Genomic DNA, 21,953 nt, shown 5'->3' with positions numbered 1-21,953 from the left:
ATAAATGATATATAGGCATACACTTGCATGCAGAAAAAAAATGACCAAAAGAAAATGAGCATAACAATGGAAGTGATAAGAATAAACAGCATAAAAAATAACAATGATCTTTTTATCTGTTTCAAAAAGATCAACTGATGGTCAATTCCAAGTGGTTCCTGGGACAATAATGCAAATGAATGATAAAACAATAAACTGCACTACAATATACAGGATTATGTCTCTTTCAATGATCTTAGAGGATCCCCGTTAAATAGAAAATAGTAAGGGCATGTGGGGGATGGGAAATAAAACTTAGAATGAGTACAATTAAGATAGCCAAATAAAAAACTGGAAATGTGTGAATTTATGAAGTTGAAAAGTTGAATACACAATCTACTACAGAGACAGGCCCATTCAGAATTACTTATTTTTAAGATCATGGGCCCGTTTCATAAAGGACTTGCAACTGTTGTAACTTTGCCATAATGACAACTGCTATGGTAACAGGGCTCAGCAGCCAATCAGAATCAAGGTTTCCATGGTAGTTACCATAATGGCAAAGTTACAACAGATGCAAGTCCTTTATGAAACGGTCCCCATATCTTGTTGTGTAATTATAATCCTCTAAGTTTTCATTTACTTTAGATTAAGGATCCAGGAGAAGTAAAAGAAAATACTTAAAAGAAATTATCCAAACCTGCAGCTGTTCATTATATATTAACAATATTTACACATACATATAAGAATATATAATTTATTATATGAAAATTCTAGATTTCAGTGCCAAAAGGAATGAACAGAAAAATGACACATGATCAGAAAAAGCAACAACGACAAGTCATCAATAATGAATTGGTTGTGAACAGGTATACATAAATAAGAAATGAAATAACGCAATACTTCATTCACAATTAAGGCTTCATATTGATCAACAGATGTGTAGATGTGTGCAACAATTTTAACAAAACACAAGGTGATGGGAAAATAAACAGACTTTATTAGTGACAGAGAGACTTACGTGGAAGGCAGAAAGGCTTTATCAGGACACTGGGCCCTGAGTATCATCAAGCAAGCAGAAGAAGTGAAGATATGCAGAAAGCAAAATAAGATACTCAACCAGTCCCTCCAATATAAACTACTCTAGAACCATCCTACAACTCTTATGGAATGATCAAATCTATCACACATTAATATTAACAGAGTTGATTCCAATGAAGAGAAGTGGGGGACAAAATTTCACTTTATCAGGACACTTTTCCCTGAGTATGAATCAAGCAGAAGAAGTGATCAATGTGCAGCAAGCAGAGGATACGCAATTAGTCCATTCGATATAAAAAAAAACCTAGAATTACCCTATAACTCTCATGGAATGGTCTAATTTATCACACATACGAATATCACAAGTGAGGATGCCAATGTATACGTAGGGACTCAATTTCAATTTATCGGGACACTATGCTCTGAGTATAAGCAAGCAACACTAGTAAATATAGCAGATGGCAGTGAGATACTTCATCAGTAAAGGTCCCTTCCAACAGTATACACAAATGACTTTACAAGCACCTCTAATGGAATGGTCCAATTCGCAAAATAGGGAACAACTAGTCCCTTAAATATAGATGACCCCAAAATTACCCTAAGACTCAAATGGAATGGTTGAGTTCAAAACAAAAAGGGATATCAACAGAATTGGTAACAATTATCTAGAAGTAAATGAAAGAAACACCTACCAAAGCTTACTGATTTGCATAGTAATGCATATACCCAAACTCGAATTTTCCTTTTCCTCAAGTTCTCATTCGTGCGATGATTTTGGCAATGTTTTGTTTATTTACAATATGATGATATTTTGTATTTTTATGCACTTCTAATTTTTTGCATTGTACGTATACTTTTTTTCTAAGTGAATTTGAATGAATAAAGAATTGAAAAACCTAATATAGATTTCTTCAAATAGACATTCGTAAGAGGTAAATACATAGACAAGTAAGTAGATTTAACTGCATGATCTTTGGAAAAGGGATATCAGTCACTTAAGATGTTGTAATCACTTCTAATGATTTAATAATTTCGTTTGACAGAGGTTGAAATATGAAATACATTATTGCTGCAAGGCCACAATCAATACTAATTGACATAACTACTAGAACTGGTCACTAAATCTTATTTTATTTCATTTGAGTAGTTTAATTAGATTCCAGTTTATCTAATAAATACATTTTTAACATCAGGCAAAAGTATTAATTTCTTCTAAGATTGCCTGCAGATTTCTACAAAATCATATTCAAGTCATTATAACGATGATTATATAAAATGAAAAGAATATGCTTACAAGAATTGTAAAAAAAAAAATATATATATATACACATTAAAGCAGAAGTGCTAGGATAGCTGCAGAAAGTCATACAAAAAACTCAGTTTATTGATCTCAAAGAAGATGAGCAGCATAAGGTAAAGAATGTGCATAGAAATATCAAAAGATAGACAAATTGTGTCTGTTTTGATGTGCTACAAATAAACACTACTCAAGAAAATGAATTTCCTTCAAAATGCTTATAAAGAAAGTTATATAGATTAATAAGATCATTAATTAATACGTTTTTATTTTTAAATGATTACCCTAATCATTTTCTTGTACACATTTTATTCAATTATAATTTCCAACTTGATTATGCTAATCAAATTTTGTAGATGAACCCCTTCAACCAAGCATGATGCCATCATGGATACTCAACATAAAAAAACACAAAAACAGGTGGTTCTACTTTGATAACATCATTCAATTCTAATTATGTTCTCTGTGTCAATGTATAGGAACAGTATGATTCCATGAGAGTAACATAAAATATGTATATTAATTGGTTGAAAACATAATTTATTGAAATGGAAGGGCATTTTCTGCCAAAATCAACATTATTAACTTCATATGGCAGGGAAACTAGAAAAAGATTCATGAGAATTTTCTGTGTTCTTGTAAAATTCTGTACTAAATGTATATAACTATAAACCTGTGAGTCATGCTATTTAGACACAGTTTGATACAAATCATTCAAGTCAATCTTAGTACTCTGTATCCAACATTACAGAGGTTTTTTAAAAGATGAGATAAAACGGGAAAAAAAATCAACTTACATTTCCAAGTCGTCCCCATTTCCATATGGATTGAAGGTGTTATACATTGCTGGGAGATACATTCGACCTGCTTTCTCCTTCTCCATTTCTCGTCTAGAATGAAGAGGACATAATGCGGTTTTGTTTTATATGAATGACATGCTGAAATTATTGTGTGAAAATATATTCATGGAGTTTGTAAAATCTAACTTTAGTTACTTAACAATTATTATCCTAATTACCATCATTATTAGTGGTATCATTATCATCAGCAGCAGCAGCATCAGTAACATCTTCATAATATGATCATCATCATCATAATTTTCTGATCATCTGATGACCATTATCATCATCATATTATTATTATTATCTTATCACCATTATCATCATCATCATAAAAATCATCATCTTAACCACAACATCAGCAAAATAATTGATATTATCATCACCATCACTAACACCATCATCACCATTATCATCATCATATTCATCATCATCATCTTCATCACCATCATCATCATCATCATCATCATCATCATCATCATCACCATCATCACCATCATCACCATCATCATCATCATCATCATCTTCATCACCATCATCATCACCATCATCATCATCATCATCATCATCATCATCATCATCATCATCATCATCATCACCATCATCACCATCATCATCATCACCATCATCATCATTATGACCATCTTTACCACCTTCATCACCACCTCTATCAAAACCAAACTACAATACCTTATTTCTCCTCCTTATATTACATATCCTTCCTTCTACTTTCCCACCACACTCCTTATATTCCTTATTACTATTCTCAACTTACTTCTTCCACGATATGATGACCACCCCTATGGCAATGACCACACAGACAAACAGCACACAAGCGAGGCATATAAGAGCAATGGCTTCCACCGTAGGTCCACTAGAGCCAGGGAAGACACCAGGGCCTGTGATTGTACCGGTGGGCGTCCTGATATCAGTAATGGTCTTATTACCCACGATGGAGGAATAACGCTCGTTGAGTGAGGTATTTTGAGAACGCAAGATTCTAAAAAAAATAGGAACACAAAAATTGATATGATCTCTGAAAAATGATAATTTAAGAATGGATCAGCAACTTGTACCATCTTGTAGTTCTAGTTAAATATCACATTTACTGCAAATTTCATCATCACTACAATGTCTTATCCTACATACCCATATATCAAACTTTGCAATCATAAACCTAAGTTTCAAAAAACTGAATACGGTTAAGCTACAAGCTCTTCTTTTAATCAAGCAACTATCCTGCCATTTGAATGGTGAGAGCAAATATTGGCATAATATTTCAACACTCTATCCAAAAAAAAACCTTATGAAATAGGGTACCAGTTTCAAAAACTCAATTTTTTAATTTCTTAAATTAGAAACTTTGCACTTTACTTTTCGTAACTTGCTTGACAATCTATCATACAATTCTGTATGACAGATTGACAGAAATTGTGTCCATTAGTATTTTAGAATATTTCATCGAGTAAAGGATAACACATTTGCTTCCTAATCATCCATTGTTTTGCCGGAAATAATGGATAAGGAAAAAGCAAGGTGAGGAATTCTTGATAAGAAACAAGCAACAGTGGCTCGGAATTTTAACCAACAAAGTCTTATAAATCAATTCAAATTATTACATCCATGAGATAATTTGTACTGGGATTTACAAATTAACAGCATGCATTAAATTACTATATTAAAAAATACATGAATGAAAGACATACGTATTGAAAATAATTATACATAAATGGTGCATCATTAAAAAACACATATAAGCAGGACACCAACAAAGTAAATTTCCTACATATGCATTCTATTAACTCCTCCATCAAAGGTCACGTATACTTACTCAACCATGTTCTTTCCAAGTATGGGGTTCCCTTCAGCATCCAAAGCATAGAAGAGAACGTCTGATCCCGTTGTGTCCAGACTGTTCTCAACTTCTCTTGGGCTCACATACTCGATGGTCACGTCTGCATTGAGGACGTCTGATAGGATTTCACTAAGAGCGTTTTGGTTCTCTCTCATGACATCTGGATCGATATCACCAGCCAAGATGGCACGATGAGAGTTGTCGATCAAAGATATCTAAACAATAGGATAAGAGATATGATTCACCATGCTTAGGTTTTATCTTTCTTATTTTAGTGTGGCTGTGACCAATATAATTATGTAAATTCATCTTGATTACAATAAACGTATAAAACATAAAGGTATAATATTGGGATATCTACATTACAATATTATAATCAATAGTTCGGAGGCAAAACTAGGAAAAAAGAGAGCAAACTTAATGAAACTTGATTATCTCAGTTCTCCATCTCGACCAAATATTGCACCATGAGAATTAGTTACGAATGTCAGGTAGGGGTGTATTTGACTTCCATATCAAAATGTGGTACTAACAAGATCCACTAATCTTCCTAGCATAAATATAAATCTAAATCTAAGCCATGACTAAGTATGAAAAAAAATCAAACCACATTGCATGAACGTCATACCTTGAGCATCGTCGAATTTGTTTGGAAGCTATTGCTTGGATCATCTGCAGTGACAGCGTATTCAAATTGGCCCCCAGCGGCTTCTCCCTCAAGGCTCTGGTTGGTAACGATCATGCCCGTTCTTTGGTCTATCCTGAACAACCACTTTCCTGCCTCCGTAGGAACGATGGAATGATTGGATATAGCATACTCTCCCTCATCATCATCAAAGGCCTATTAGAACACAAATTGAATTGATTTATTTTTCCATGAACTTATGTTGTCATGGAGATTATACTTCACATATTAAAAATCTTGCTGTCAAATTGGAGAAAAGATAATCATGTGATGAATTGTAAATTAAGTCATCAAACACAAGGTGGTTTTGCTTTTCACATGTGGAATTTTCCAAATAGATTTGAAATATATTGTCTTTTTTTATTAATGTAACAAGTATCATAAGATCATCATGGAAAACTTCAGAAACTCTAAAATGATATTTCCTTTATCACTATGGTGAAAAGGAAAAGCATATATGTTATGTTGTAATGTGAAATATTGTGAATTTCAAAGTCTCACAAAGGGGGGCATTTCATGAAATAGTGATTTTCTCAAGCTACTGAAATACTTAGCATCTGATTGGTTGAGAACAAATTTGTCAGTGAAAATCACTGTTTCGTTTGATAACTCCCCTGATGTTTACTATGCATTGTTTTTACCTCGACTTGAATGACTTGTGTCCCAACCCTGGCTACAGTAGAGACTCCAGCATAATAATTTGTCTTTGGAAAGTAAGGTCCGTTATCATTGATGTCAGCAACATTGACATAGATATAGACAACGTTCGGTTCTGAAGGCTCCGCTACTTCAGAGTTCTCTGTGACATCAAAGAAATGAAAAGCCTAAGATCAAAACACTTATACTAATCAGTATATAAATCTTCATATGTACTAATCAAGATGTGTTAAAAAATGATGAAAACAAAATGTTAAGAAAATTGCATAATGCATATAAGGACTCATTCACAGCTACTCTGAAAACAAACAAAAATATTGTGAATGCATGAAAAGCTGAATTAAAAGGAAGGAAAAAATAATTTGTCTTCCTGTGCAATTTTCGGAAGCTAAATCATTTCATCAACTTTTAAGAGAAGGAGGAGGCATCACTTTCATGTAGTCTTAATTTATCAATTTAATTTCCAAACTAAGGGGGAGGGGGAATTCACATGCACGGAGAATATATTCTTTTGTGGCTATGTAATAATAGTAATAATATTACTACTAATAATAATAACATGCAACATTTATATCACCCTTAGTACACTTTTTTGAAGTGCTACATACTACTACCTCGCTAAATTTAGCCCTCCTACCCTGATCAGGTGCTTGAGCATTCATGATTACATGTAACTTCCTACCTGCTTGGCGCTTCCGTCTCCTGTTAGTCTCCTCTGGTAGGGTGTTTTCATCAGGCTCAGCCCCCTGTATGTCGGCCTGGACCTTGATAGAATAGTTGTTCACCTGCTCACGGTCCAGAGTCTTGGCGGTGTAGATCGTAGCCACATTGTTACTTGCATTCATTGTGAAGGCACCTTAAGAGGAATTTAATAGGACGAAGGTGAGAACATGACTTGTGAAGAAGTATGAGAACATCAATGGTAATAAAAACTGGTAACCGAAGCATAACAATAAATTCATAGCCATGTTTTTGAAATACCAAAAATGCCACTCTATCAAATTATCAGTTATACATTTAGCATGAGGGTACCTGAAAACCCAAATATAAACACATGCATAAAATTTCTTATACATCAATTGCTTATGAAATCTAATGCTGATGTTGACTTATTCGAGTTACATTTTATGCAGACTCCAAAAAAGCATTTATCGTTTTGCTGGACGCCTGTAGTCAAAACATTTTGATTATTTAGACATGTTTGTTGAAGCATTGCATGAGTTGAACTTTGGCTACTGGATTCTTGAATTCCCATAGACTTTATGCAGGAATCTCTTGGTTCCATTGACCATCAGAACAATCCAGCTGTGTGGATCCAGGATCTAGGGGGGTCTTTTTCTTCCACATATTTTGTCAACCCCCCCCCCCAAAAAAAAAAAGGGTTATAACCATTCATGGGGAGCATTTCCCCCTAAAAAAGTTTTGGACAAGTTGCCATTGCAAGATTGGCCCCTTTGGATCCATGCATGCCTGGAATACTTTAAAACCTTGTATTTAATCATGGTTTGGAATTTGAGTACTGTTACTCATTAATCCACCATAATTTGTCTTTCAGTCACAACAGAAGCAGCAGATTAGACAGGTCCAAGGCACGTGACAAAAATGTCCTAATGACTTACTAGGGTCAGTTGAGTTGACTATGGAGTATACAATGACATCTCCAACATTGGCCTGGGCTTCGATGACAGCCACTAGAGCACCAGGTTCCTCTTCCTCCATCACATCATCCACACTGTACAATGAACGTAATATGACAAAACAACTGATTACAAACCTACAAGATATTTCTTATGAATTTTTCTATACTATATCTGTATCTTATCTCTTTTCATTTACTTCACATTACATTTTTGCATAGACATATATGAACAACTTTACTCTCTAACTTGATTTAGAACTTATCCTTTGGGCAAGGCATCAATTCACACTTTGCCGCTCTCCACCCAGGTGTTAACTGGGTAGCCAGCTGACTCATCACTGGAATACTCCCCATGGAGTTGAGATTGTGCATACATGTACGTCATATTTGGGCAAGCCATACTCCAATGATTGGGGTAATATTATATGTATATTACGAAAGTATAGAGACTTTTTTCATTTTTTTTTTTTTGCCTCCGACGAAGATTCTGCTAGGATCGAAAGCTTAGGCCCCTTTTTTACTTTCTAACTTTTTTCAAATGTGATATAAAAGAAGATGATTATTTTTATTGTTCCAATGTGATATAAAAGATGATCATTATTTCCTTTTATAGATTAGATAAAATGTTGTGCATTGCAAAATGAAAAAAAGATGATACAATATACTTACATAATGACATTTTGTGGAAATATAGGTTTTTCTACTCTGAGAAGGATTGAGAGAGGAACTGTTGCTATGTTGGCTGGATCACCACCATCACTGACTACTATTGTCAACTAAAATAGAATATATATTAAAACAAAAAATATAATAATAATTTATAGTAATCATTATGTTACAATGTTATGTTCTTCTACTACTATTGTTAATAGCAACAACAACAATTACAACAATGATAATAATAACAATATCAATAATCATCAATTATTATATTGATAATGATAGCAATAAGAATATGATTATAATGATAATAAACATAATGATAATCCCAAATGTAAAGATAAGTTGGTTCTTTTGTACAATACAAGCATGGAATTGAGAATAACAAAAGAACATGTCACAATATTTAAACTGGAAAAAAATCCAATATGAAAACAAAAGTTATAAGAAAACAAGCTTAGCATTGGACACTGAATAAACTGGGCCCATCTCACAATGAAGACTTGGGATACATTAAAATCAAACTAATTGCAAAAATCTAAATTTGAGGCATATAGAAAATGTTCAATCACTTGCCATTAGATATACCTAATAAGCACTCGACCCAGGTGAGGTGAATGGGTACCCAGTAGGATTTATTCCTTGAACGCTTTAGCGCCTATCAATATGGCGGCTCAGTTACAGCCGGGGTAATAATATGATACCAAGTATCAAAGCGCAGTTGAGTATATGCACATAGTAACTGCGCTATATAAATGGAGATATTATTTATTATTATTATTAAGCTGGATTACAGTGATACATGAAGTATTATAGCTGAATAGACAAAATAATGTTCACATGACTTACATTATGCCACATTGATGTATTGCTAATATCACCTGTGACGTAAAGATTTCCTTGGGTTGGGTCTATGAATTCAAATAACTGTGATGGTGGTTCAAGTCGGAAGGTTAACTGTGAATTAGGTGTATTCTGCAGAGAGGTAAAATTAAACAATGAAAAACAATGTAAACCATTCTTTGTACTATTATCATAATCATCAATATAATATTTATTTTCATTATCACCACCAATAATTATCATTAAAACTATCATCACCATCAATATCATCATCACCATCTCCATCACCACCAATATCAGCAGCACTATCATCATCATCGCCATTATAATTACTAGATCATCATTATCATCATCATCATCGCCATCATCATAATCACTATCTCCGTCATCACTATCACCATCATCATCATCGCCATCATCATAATCAATATCACCGTCATCATTATCATCATCACCATCATCATAATCAATATCACCGTCATCATTATCATCATCACCATCATCATAATCACTATCACTGTCATCATTATCATCATCACCATCATCATATTCAATATCACCGTCATCATTATCATCATCACCATCATCATAATCACTATCACTGTCATCATTATCATCATCATTGCCATCATCATAATCAATATCACCGTCATCATTATCATCATCACCATCATCATAATCACTATCACTGTCATCATTATCATCATCACCATCATCATAATCAATATCACCGTCATCATTATCATCATCATTGCCATCATCATAATCAATATCACCGTCATCATTATCATCATCACCATCATCATAATCATTATCACTGTCATCATCATCATAATCATCATTGCCATCATCAATTATCATTATCATCATCATCATCGCCATCATCACAATCACTATCACGTCATCATAATCATCATTTTCATCGTCATCATCTATATTATTTTCATCAGCAGCATCATAATCATCAAAATCATCAATAAATCATCCTTATAAACAGCATCACCATATCATTATAGTGTAATTTTCAGGATTTAAGTAAATTTGTAGTTTGTTCATATTTTTATTTGTTTATATAAAAGAGCATTGTTGCTGAGCTAGTGTCATGAGTGTCTTTGAACGATGCTCTCTACAAATCTGCACTATTATTATCAATTTCATCATCACCTTCATCATCAGCAGCATCACCATCAGTTTCATCTCCACAAATTATGCAACAAAATTAGACTGATACAGGTTGTCAATACCAAGTTTCTGTTTGTTGTAAAAGTGAATTCCAGTCATTTTATCATAGTGCCTTTAGCCTATTTTCCAGAAATTTTCTAGAAAGAGTGATGTAAACCAAAATTATGTCAAGGCACCTTACAATACATTCAGTTACAGAATAATCATAAAACTGAGTTGAGATTAAGACTTACTTCAAGATCTTCGTCTACGACAGTAATGTTTGCAAGAACTATATCTCCTATTTGGTACTCTCGTAGAGCAATGACATCATAACGAGGCTGTTCAAACTCCGGAACATTGTCGTTCACATCCTACACATAAAGATCAAAGGTCATAAACTTCTTAATAAACATCCTTCATTCCAAATTTCATAAAATTTGAGATTTACTTGGATTGTACTCACTGAAAATCATATTATATTTGAATTTCAATCTAAATGTATATAGATTTAAATTTCATATCATAATATAAATATTCATCTGACTACATTCGCTTGGAGGCAAATATATAATGATCAAGGCCCTACTTCACTGACCTTCCCATAAATATTTAACGCAACTACTTGATGTACATTCATTTATTTGGCAAAACGATAAATACATTTTGCCATGATATAAAGTAACAAGTGGAATGCCTCTGGCCGTCTCACCTGCATCACGCGATTCAATATAGCAGCAGTGCTGATTTTGAAAACTACTATAACTCGCACAAGATGTTCAGTGATACTTGGTTACTCTTATTTCCACGTTTTATGAACTAGACCAATACACTTATAGAGATATGATGGCAATTCAACAAATACCCCCAACGTGGCCAAAGTTCTTTGACCTTACATGACCTTTGACCTTGATCATGTGACCTGAAACTCGCACAGGATGTTCAGTGATACTTGATTACTATTATGTCCAAGTTTTATGAACTAGACCAACACACTTTCAAATTTATGGCTGTAATTCAACAAATACCCCAATTTGGCCAAAGTTCATTGACCCTAAATGACCTTTGACCTTGATCATGTGACCTGAAACTTGCACAGGATGTTCATTAATACTTGATTACTATTATGTCCAAGTTTCATGAATCAGATCCATAAACTTTCAAAGTTATGATGGTAATTCAACAGATACCCCCAATTCGGCCAAAGTTCATTGACCCTAAATGACCTTTGACCTTGGTCATGTGACGTGAAACTCATGCAGGATGTTCAGTGATACTTGATTAACCTTATGTATAAGTTTCATGAACTAGGTCCATATATTTTCTAAGTTATGATGACATTTCAAAAACTTAACCTTAGGTTAAGATTTTGATGTTGATTCCCCCAACATGGTCTAAGTTCATTGACCCTAAATGACCTTTGACCTTGGTCATGTGACATGAAACTCAGGCAGGATGTTCAGTAATACTTGATTAACCTTATGGCCAAGTTTCATGAACTAGGTCCATATACTTTCTAAGTTATGCTGTCATTTCAAAAACTTAACCTCAGGTTAAGATTTGGTGTTGACGCCGCCGTCGCCGCCGCCGCCGCCGTCGGAAAAGCGGCGCCTATAGTCTCACTCTGCTATGCAGGTGAGACAAAAACTCAAACTCCTTCCAGAGAGAAAGAGAGATTCTTTATCTGTGTGATGATTATGTATCTCAAAAAGGTCATGTGACTTCATCATAGTGATTTTACATCCCATTGCTACAATCAAAAGAATGATATACAAACAAACAAAAAACATATCACTTGGAAATATTAGAGGCATCTGTATAATCCATAAACTCACCGTAACTAAAATTGTAACGTTGGTGGCATCGGTCAAATTTTCACCATTGACATCGACGTCTGTGACGGTCACCTGCAGAAAGAATGACCTAGCACCATTCTCAAAGTCCAGAGGGATAATGAGGGAGAGGTTTCCAGTCACAGGATCTATGCTGAAGATGTTGGTGTCCCCGAGGGTGATTTCATAGAGAAGAGGGGCATCACTGTCCCTATCCAAAGCCTATATAAGGCAAAAATAAAGATAATATCTTAATAAATGGAACCTGTTTTGAGGTAATCAAACCTCATCAGCATAAATTTATTAGCAGAGTGATTGGTACACTTTGGATATCAAGCAAATTTGAAGAATGTAGTTATATAAGATTACAAGGTATGTGATACAGTGTGAATTGTTAAAAGATGGAGTGAAAGTAAGAACTACTATGTCCATATTGATCCCCCAAGTTAGGATTGGGTGAATTAAATGGATATCATTGTTTTGTATTTGTACACCTGTTGGTTGGGTTGTGGTTTTCTCCAGTTAATCAAAAGCCCTTCTTTGATTTGTTACTTAATTGAAAAACAGTTTGAGCAGTATTAAGAATTTTTCAAAGACTGGGTACATTCTGACAAGCATTGGGGTGATGATTGTAGGTGTTTCCAGATATGGGGGTTTGTATCCATTTGGACAATAAGCAGATAGGGTCTAATTCTCAGATCATGTAACATCAAGGCTAAATACACTTAGTGTACTATTGCGCTGGTCTAATTACTGTTTGGACCTACTATCACTTGTTCTAATACTCACTGGCCCGTATTCTGAAGTCAGGTTTAACTTAGACCATGGTCTAACTCTGCGCTGAAATTATGGGAAGCCAAAGTGTCAAAATTTTTATTCAGTTGTATGTTTCTTATGCTTGCTGTGCTCTTTCCTGATTCATCGATGGTGAAGAAAATCATCTTTTTATACTTCCTAGATAATTATGAATGATTTGAGAGCCAAATGAGCTGAAATATGGTATCTCTACTGTAGTGATTTATGTTACAATTGGCTATCCATACTTAAACCACAACTTTAAACCTGAGTTTAAGTTAAACCCGACTTCAGAATACGGGCCTCTCTGTCTAACCATTGTTTAGTTGATGGTTAAATTTCCACTTCCTAACAATATGGCACTCATTGCACAGCAAGTTTTGCATGTAAAACTACAGGGAGTTTGTCAGATTTTGGCACATCATGCAATATGTTCTGATACAGCACAGGCAAACCATGCAGAACAATTAAAGGGTAAATTGCCGATTTGTCTATTGCCAACTCTATTGCCATTCCATCCATCAACAATTCGTCTAACAACCATTTGGTCCAATAATCACTTTGTCTAATCACCAGTTCATCTACGACCATTTCATCTAATACTAGTAACCACTTCGTCTAATAACCATTTTCTTTTCATTCATTTCGCCCAATTAACACTTATCCAATTAGACCAAATGGTTTATGGACTAAATGGCTATTGGACCAAGTGGTTATTAGACAAAATAGTGAGTGGACAAAATGGCAATTAGACCATGTGGATAATGGACGAATTGATGATAGACCAAATGATAGTAGACCAGTTGGTAACTAGATGAATATACATTAGACCAATTGGAAATAATAAACCAAACAAAGTATGCAATTTTAATGCACCACTATAGAAACATGTAGTAATGTAATTTAATGTACCTGAATTGCATAAAATCCTTGCAGAAGAGACTCCTCTGGCACCTCAATGATGTATTCATCAGTCTCAAAAATTGGCCGGTTATCATTGGTATCCTGTACGATGATCGTGATCGGAATGCTGGCTTCGAGGGGATCAGAAGTCGTATCAGTGGCTACAACAGTCACCATGTAAACATCCTGTTGCTCCCGGTCTAGAGCCATTATCGTGAAGATGCGGCCCGTTGTGGGCTCGATGCGGAACTGAGGCACGTCGGGAACAAAGTAGAATCGGATGGCAGAGTTGGCCGTGCCAGCTTGATCTGCGTCAGTGGCCTATAAATTCAAATGAACAGTCATTGCTTATGAAAACAGGTTAAGTACTCTTTATTTCATACTTGGGACTTTCATACTGTATATACCACACAGATGCACCTGGGTGAATGCGGGTAATCTGCTTAGTGTGAAAGCTTAGTGTGAAAGCTAGGAGTCATACTCACCATTATTTGTCCAACTAATTCATTGCTGACGCCTTCAACGATCAAGAACGTATCCAGGCCAACAAAGACAGGCGGTTCGTCGTTGACATCATTGATGGTGATGAGGACATTGACAGAAGCTGTCAAATTCCCATCAGAAGCTTCAAAGATGAGTGAATAGGAATCAAGGACTTCTCGATCTAGGGAGCCCTGGACCCGAATTTCTCCATTGCTGTAAATAAAGAATGAATTCTTTAACTAGCTCATCATCACTGTCATCATTATTATCATTATCTTTATCATCACTGTAATTGTCATCATTATATTATCATCATCACCACCATCTAAATCATTTTAAAATGCTTGATAAACATAGCTATCATCATCATCATCATCCTCATCCTCATCATCATCATCATCATCATCAGCATCATCATCATCACCAACGCTACCACCAACTTCATCATAACCACCATCATCACAATGTAAACTATGTTAATTATAATTGCTATCAACATTTAAATGTATGATAAACATACCTAGCATCACTAGTCGTCATGAATGCATTGTTGATGTTCCCTGATGTGATGCTGTATGTTATCAACTCTCCATCAGGATCAGAAGCCTTAGGTAGAAAGAAAAAATAATAATTAGAAGAACAAAAAAGAACAACAACAATAACAAGAACACAAAAAACAAGATCGAGAGGAAGAAAAAAAAAGGGAAGAACAAATTGACACAATGGAATAAATTTGGAGAATAACAAGAAGAAATAGAAGAGGAAGAGAGGAAGGTGGAGGAGAAGAAGTAGAAGAAAAGAAAACCCCAAGATGAGGAATCGGCATTGAAAACATCAAGTAACTTGATTAAAAATTCTGACTTCAGAGCACTATAACTTATGGCAGCCATAACTGGGGGCTTCCAAAAAATAAAAAGTACTTTCAATAGGTTATGCAATGGGCCAGGTGTGATGCTAGGTCAGTCCATTAATTACCTTTTGTTAAGCATACTTGATACCTTCCAGTTTGGAATAAACATTAAAGTCAAACACTTAAACAAGAGTCACAAGCACTACCTTACACACCTCAATTGAAAACTATTGAAATCAAGAAATACACTGCAAAAGATATCAAATTCATTCCAAGACTTTACGAACTGAAAAGAACAGTATTTCGGGAGTTCAACTTTGCCCAATTACGCAAAGAAACACATTAAATATCTTACTTGAATTGTAGCGACGAGAGCATTATAAGGTAGATTTTCGTTAGCACTGGTTGAGTATGTTGTTTGACTAAACTCTGGTGGTCTATTATTTACTCCTAAGATGATGTTGATATAAATGGATACACTAGATCTGTTGGAGAAAATAAATAAAGGGTGAAAAAATGACTGATATCACTCATATTATCCTCAAGTTTCAATGTGCAAAGACAATTGAATTCATCATTTGCCATGCAAAGTATCATTACAATCATCATGGCAATCACCTTAAACCTCTTATTTTCCTCCTCTTCCTCCTCCAGCTCCTACTTCTTCTTCTTCTTCCCTTCCCCACCTCCTCCCCCTATTCTTCTCCTCCTCCTTCTTCTTGTCTTATTTCTACTCCTCCTCTTTCTTATTCTTCTTCTCCTTCATTTCCTCATTCTCTCCCATTTTCCTCATCATCACCATCACCTTTATCATTATCCTCATCATACGATGCATGCAAGTCCATCCACACAATTATCATCACCAACAACAATATCAAATGTAATTTTTCACACCATGATTATTAAAATATTCCTCCGAAACATCACCATTCCTCATTCTGCCCCTTCCTCACCGTTTATTTGCATCCTGCCTGTCCGTGGCATGAAGCCGGATGATGTACTCTCTGTCTGCAATCAAAGACCCAGCAGAGATCAGTCGGATCACAACATTATTCCCCTCCATTACCACCGAGAACAATGAGCTTGCTTGTGAGGAGACAAATTCATGATCGACGATTGGTGGCAGGGATGTTGCATCGGGATCAATGACCGGAATCTAATGATGAGAAATAATTACATTTGGTCAAATAATAGTTCACATGCTAACAAAATATTGTACTCAACTACACTATTTATATAACATTTGCAAATATACTTTTCTGTTTGCTTAAATGTGTAAATGTGCTATAAAGGGAAATTGAGTCTTATGAAGTATTCATGTCATCTGCATCAGCAACATTTCAAAAAAGAAAGAATTAAGGATTATCATCATATTCATTGATATTACCTCTGTCTGGCAAGTTTTCCTTTAAATTCGCCATTCCATGTGATAATTAAAAAGATTTTTAATTTAAAAATAAAAAAGGTAAACTTTTGTTCCTTTACCATGATTTATCCCGTTTTAACACGATGGGAGTGTATTCCCTATAAATGCAATCAATCTTTTAAGAACATTGAATTTTTCAGTCCGACACTTGTTAAATATAAGAACTTTATGTCCAAAGACTTAACTTCAACGGTAGCTGATGGGACTTGAAATCAATTAATCTGATTTAGCACCAAAGAAACATCGCAAGTCATGCATAGTTGTGCATAACTTACAGACATGAATGTAGAGAATGACTTACTGAGATGACTTCAGTATTGACCACAGCATTGTCCTTGAGATTGACAGTATATCTATCAGTCTGGGAATTATAGAACTCGTTTCGGTGAAATTGTGGTGGGTCTTCGTTCAGATCCTTGACCAGTACTGTGACTAACAGGGTCGGAAGCTGTTGAGAAGCTGTGATATAAATCAACAAAGAATTTTTGTTCTTTTAAAAACGATACATCTGTAGTGATTTGGAATATATAAGTAACAAATAGTGAAATGATATCACAAATCATTTTCAGAAAAAATTCTAATGATGATAGTAATAATAATACTAATAATAGCTCAATAATAGCAGGATTTATATAACGCTTTTTTCCAGAGGATAAAGTTCAAATATTATTACCCTTTTTTCTGTAACAATCATTACATAAGCAAAGCACAAGTTATAGAGATGAATGATAACATATTTGTTGTATTTAGCACTTGGAGTATTAGGAAGGTAAAGGTGGTATACTGAAAGTTAAGAATGGGAAATCTGTGTGGCATTTTGAAGGTAAACATGTATAATTTGGAAGGAAATGTGGAGTATTTGGAAGATAAACATTGAGTATTTGAAAGGTAAATGTGCAAAAGTAGACTTTTCAAAAGATTAAGTATGTACTATGTAAAAGGAAAATGTATATCATTAGGAAGGAAAATGTGTAGTATTTTGAAGTTAAGAATATAGTTATCTAAAGATAAACCTGTAGTATTTGGAAAAAAATGTGAAGTATTTGGAAAGTAAAAATACATTGTAAAGTATTTGGATGGTCAATTTAAATTTTTTTAAAGATTAATGAACATTTTGCAGGTGAAGGTGAAGCGTTTGGAAGGAACAAACTTACAATCAAATTGCCCAGATTCGTTGCTTGGCCTTGCTACGATCTGAACAAAAGCAAACAAGTATTTGAAAATATTGTAAATAATTACATTTATGACACAATCATGTTGGGTAATAAAGGTAATGAAAGCAAGTTATGATAGCAATTAAAGTAAAGAATATCAATATTAATGGAAGTAAAATGATAATAAAGATCGATATAAATGATAATAACTTTTAACAGCAATTATAATGATGTATATGAAAACAATATAGATGGTAATAATGGTATGATGATACAAACAATGTCAATAATAACAAGAATAATATGACAATGAATGTAATAAAGGATACAATTGATAATTGATATGATTGATTTGTACATATATTTTTTAAAGATACTTCTAATTTTGTTTTTATATGTCACTTATCCATTGTTTGAATGGAACCTTTATAAACAAGCATGCTTTCCAGGACTCCGAGTGTATCACTTCATTCACTATGATTTCTCATATTTCGCCTTACTCTGTAAAATGTTTGTATTGTTGAAAATTGGAAGCAATGAATTCTTTATCAATCAAAAATAAACACAAGAAAAATGATGCAATAATCATGAATATTTCATTCTTGTCATGCATCATATATTATATCCATGCCCTGCACCACAGACCCTACAGTTTATAATTACAATTGGTATCAATCAAAGGTCTCTAGCAAGTATGTACTCAAGAATTGATAATGAATGTAACATTCATCGGTGCTAGCTAGGGCACTAAACTGAAGTTTCAACCAAAGTTTTCACCATATACTTACAGAGACATTGTGGCTGTCTTGTGTTTCCGCATCCAGATCAGTATCAGGTAGACCGCTGTATGCAAGATACACTCCATTTCCTGGGGCAAGGTTTGTGGTAAAAATGGAGTTGTCGCTCAGCAGGTAGTTAAGAGTGGAATCTTCATCCTGATTTAAAAAAACATTAAAAAGATTTACATTTATTCATCCAGCACAACTTTCTATCATTCTCTCTTCACCAATTTTTATCAAAACATCTTTGGTGTTTATCTTCTTCTTCTTATGACATCCAGCCATTACAGAACCCATGCTCTTTTTAGAGTCCTGTTGTCTTTATCTTCTCAACACGTAACCAATACAACTAAAATGCTTTTCTAAATCCATCTCAAAACGGCAGCTCATTTCATTCAAAACTCTCTATAAAGAGCAAATTTGTGTTTCTACTAACCTATTTTTAGTTTTACATCCTCATTCTTATATGAATTCACAGTCATCGCTATATATATATATATATATATATATATATATATATATATTAAAAAGACACCTATTTAAAGGAGAAATGCTATTCGTTTAAAACTTTCCGAATTACATTCAAAGGGTCAATATCTTGTCTTGAATATTTGAATTCAATTCAAATAAACATTTATTTTTCTTTCAATTAATATATTTTTGTATAAGGTGTACAAATCAACAATACAGTACAAAACAAATGAAAATGAATGCAGTACATAAATTATGTGTTCGGAAGAAGGCGTAAACCCAGAAAGCAGGGGCTTGTGTTGGGATACGCCTGTAACATTACATAACTAAACAACTATAATACCTGGTCCAGATCTGGATCAAAAGCTTGGATGAGCAGAGGCACAGTTCCGTCCCTGTCGCTGGTTACCTGAGTTCCCAGTACGACATTCTCAGAAATATAACCAATCAGAGTCTGACTCTGAAAGTATGGCGGGGCCTCATTGATTGGTATAATCTCTATCCTCACTGTGGCAGTAATGCTGCTTACACCTTTGGTAGCCTAGAGGTTAACACGAACACGAAGTATTAATAATAATAATACTAATCTTTCTTTAATTAATGCACAATATTGCTATTAATCGTGGAAGAGTTTTACGGTACACCATGTGGGGAGTCGTAGAAGGACTAAGGAAAGGGAATAGGGAAGTGTTCTTTCTGGGAAGTTATACAATAATGCCAATGAAATGTGGACTTACTGTGACATTCATGACAAAGACAGCATACTCTGTTCGGCGAACCTGCTGGAGAAGCATTACATCACCAGTAGATGGGTTGATAGAAAAGAAAGATGAATATGTAGAAGGTTCTCCTAAGATATAAAAAATATATATTTATATATCAACGTAAAGAGCATAATATGCATATGAGGTGCTATCATAAAAGCCATATTTTGTTGAAATTGGAGTATAGCCTATGGAATCACTAATTAACATTTCATTTATTTAATTCATAAAGAAAGAGGTGGTTAGTTTTACAAACAGATTTTGAAATATGTAACTTATAACTCCACAATAAATCTTTGTAAGAAAATAATATGTTTATCTCATACCATTATGTACTCAGACTAACCATCAATTTTTTAAAAGTAACTTCATTCTTCTCCTAATCCACTACACTACATTAAACCAAATCATAAAATCAAAGATTTAACTTCATGCTACACCTAACTCTAAAACTAATCTTATTCGGTCTTAAGGCATGGACCTTCAGTCCAATCCATATAGAAGTTACAAATTGACAACAGGCACAACATTTGAGCCCAGTCACATCTTTTATTAGATGACAAGAAAAATTGGTCACCAGACATAAATGATCACATCTATAAAAAGCCTAAGTCACTTCCTGAACTGACAAAATAACATAAATCTCAATGTTCCAACCTTAACCTTATCCAAAACTTATCACAAAGAATAATACTAACACCGAACCTAAGAAATATATTACACCTCTAAATTACAACCTGAATTCGCAAAGTTAGTTTCAACAGCACCATGGTATAAGAACATCCACTATGCAGGTTTTATCTACATGATTATGCTTAAATTTCATCTCAAATACTAAGAAAAGTCCAATTCAAAATGCATGTTTTTGGCAAAGGAAACTACATTCATGCTTGAATAAAGAGCGATAATATTCAGAATCTGCATAGAGCATGGTTTTGTACCATGATACAATTGAATCTGTGTGAATTTCGGTCTATATTTTAATTGGTCTACAAGCAGTTGTGGCATATTTTTAAGATACCAAATACACTAAACTCATTGGTCTATTATCAATTACATCAATTGTCATTTGGTTTACATAAGACTTGGTCTAATACCACTTAGTCTAATTATCATTTAGTTTAAAGGAGAATGAAACCCTTGAAACTAGCTGAATCCATATCAAAGAGAAAAATCAAAGAAACATATTGTTGAAAGTTTGAGGAAGATTGAATGAATAATAAGAAAGTTATGAGCATTTGAATATTGAGATCACTAGTGCCATGTAGATCCTCCCATCGGCAATGCGACCAAGATCTGTGATATCACACACGTACAACTCCCTCATTACTTTAGTACTTATTTCACTTATATTCTCATTTTTATAGAGTCTATCACAAGGTTAGGTGTTTTCTTTATGAGATGACAAGTACAGAGGTTTCACAACATTATATCATTGATGAATCGTTTGTCATATGATTAGAATGAGCAAAAAGAGATGTTTTGGGGTATATTTTCAGTGTCCGAATGGGAGAGTTGTACGTGTGTGACATCACAGATCTTGGTCGCATTGCCAATGGGAGGATCTCCATAGCATTAGTGATCTCGACATTCAAATGCTCATAACTCTTTTATTGCTAGTCCTATTTTACTCAAAGTTTTGTTGATCTTATTCTTGGATTTTTCTGCTTTCACAAAAGCTAACTTACTCCAAGAGTTTCATTCTCCTTTAATTTCCAGATGGTCTAATTTCCACTTCATCTTCTTATCATTATGCACTTTGTCAAATGAAAACTTGATATAAACAGTTCCTCTAACCATACAGACTAAGTGGTGTTAGACCAAGTGGATATAAATGGCT

The 21,953-nt window shown here is 34.2% G+C and overlaps 1 protein-coding gene across 7 annotated transcripts in view; it reads right to left on the bottom strand.

Annotated features, from left to right (window-relative positions):
• Window positions 1-21,953, bottom strand: part of LOC129282120 (protocadherin-15-like) — a 46,823-nt gene that overhangs the window by 19,687 nt on the left and 5,183 nt on the right. For 4 of the 7 annotated variants that reach the window (XR_010296457.1, XM_064113044.1, XM_064113046.1 and 1 more), the window contains exons 6-27: window positions 20,087-20,199; window positions 19,693-19,890; window positions 18,888-19,034; window positions 18,100-18,139; window positions 17,247-17,404; window positions 16,473-16,675; window positions 15,875-16,004; window positions 15,190-15,275; window positions 14,672-14,882; window positions 14,196-14,507; window positions 12,492-12,710; window positions 10,911-11,030; window positions 9,502-9,627; window positions 8,662-8,768; window positions 7,973-8,085; window positions 7,036-7,209; window positions 6,338-6,495; window positions 5,640-5,852; window positions 4,988-5,226; window positions 3,932-4,156; window positions 3,115-3,207; window positions 1,001-1,036 (exon numbers count right to left, since the gene is read on the bottom strand). Coding sequence is in view for 6 of the 7 variants with exons in the window: in XM_064113044.1 (XP_063969114.1) it covers window positions 1,001-1,036; window positions 3,115-3,207; window positions 3,932-4,156; window positions 4,988-5,226; window positions 5,640-5,852; window positions 6,338-6,495; window positions 7,036-7,209; window positions 7,973-8,085; window positions 8,662-8,768; window positions 9,502-9,627; window positions 10,911-11,030; window positions 12,492-12,710; window positions 14,196-14,507; window positions 14,672-14,882; window positions 15,190-15,275; window positions 15,875-16,004; window positions 16,473-16,675; window positions 17,247-17,404; window positions 18,100-18,139; window positions 18,888-19,034; window positions 19,693-19,890; window positions 20,087-20,199 (3,421 nt within the window). In the remaining variant the exon portion in view is untranslated. The remainder of the gene's footprint in view (window positions 1-1,000; window positions 1,037-3,114; window positions 3,208-3,931; window positions 4,157-4,987; window positions 5,227-5,639; window positions 5,853-6,337; window positions 6,496-7,035; window positions 7,210-7,972; window positions 8,086-8,661; window positions 8,769-9,501; window positions 9,628-10,910; window positions 11,031-12,491; window positions 12,711-14,195; window positions 14,508-14,671; window positions 14,883-15,189; window positions 15,276-15,874; window positions 16,005-16,472; window positions 16,676-17,246; window positions 17,405-18,099; window positions 18,140-18,887; window positions 19,035-19,692; window positions 19,891-20,086; window positions 20,200-21,953) is intronic. The other 3 variants (XM_064113045.1, XM_064113048.1, XM_064113049.1) reach the window with 1 other exon arrangement.

This window comes from Lytechinus pictus, chromosome 18 (genome assembly GCF_037042905.1).
Source record: "Lytechinus pictus isolate F3 Inbred chromosome 18, Lp3.0, whole genome shotgun sequence".
In the NCBI taxonomy this organism is placed as follows: domain Eukaryota; kingdom Metazoa; phylum Echinodermata; class Echinoidea; order Temnopleuroida; family Toxopneustidae; genus Lytechinus; species Lytechinus pictus.
This window is presented reverse-complemented; position numbering and strand designations above follow the sequence as displayed.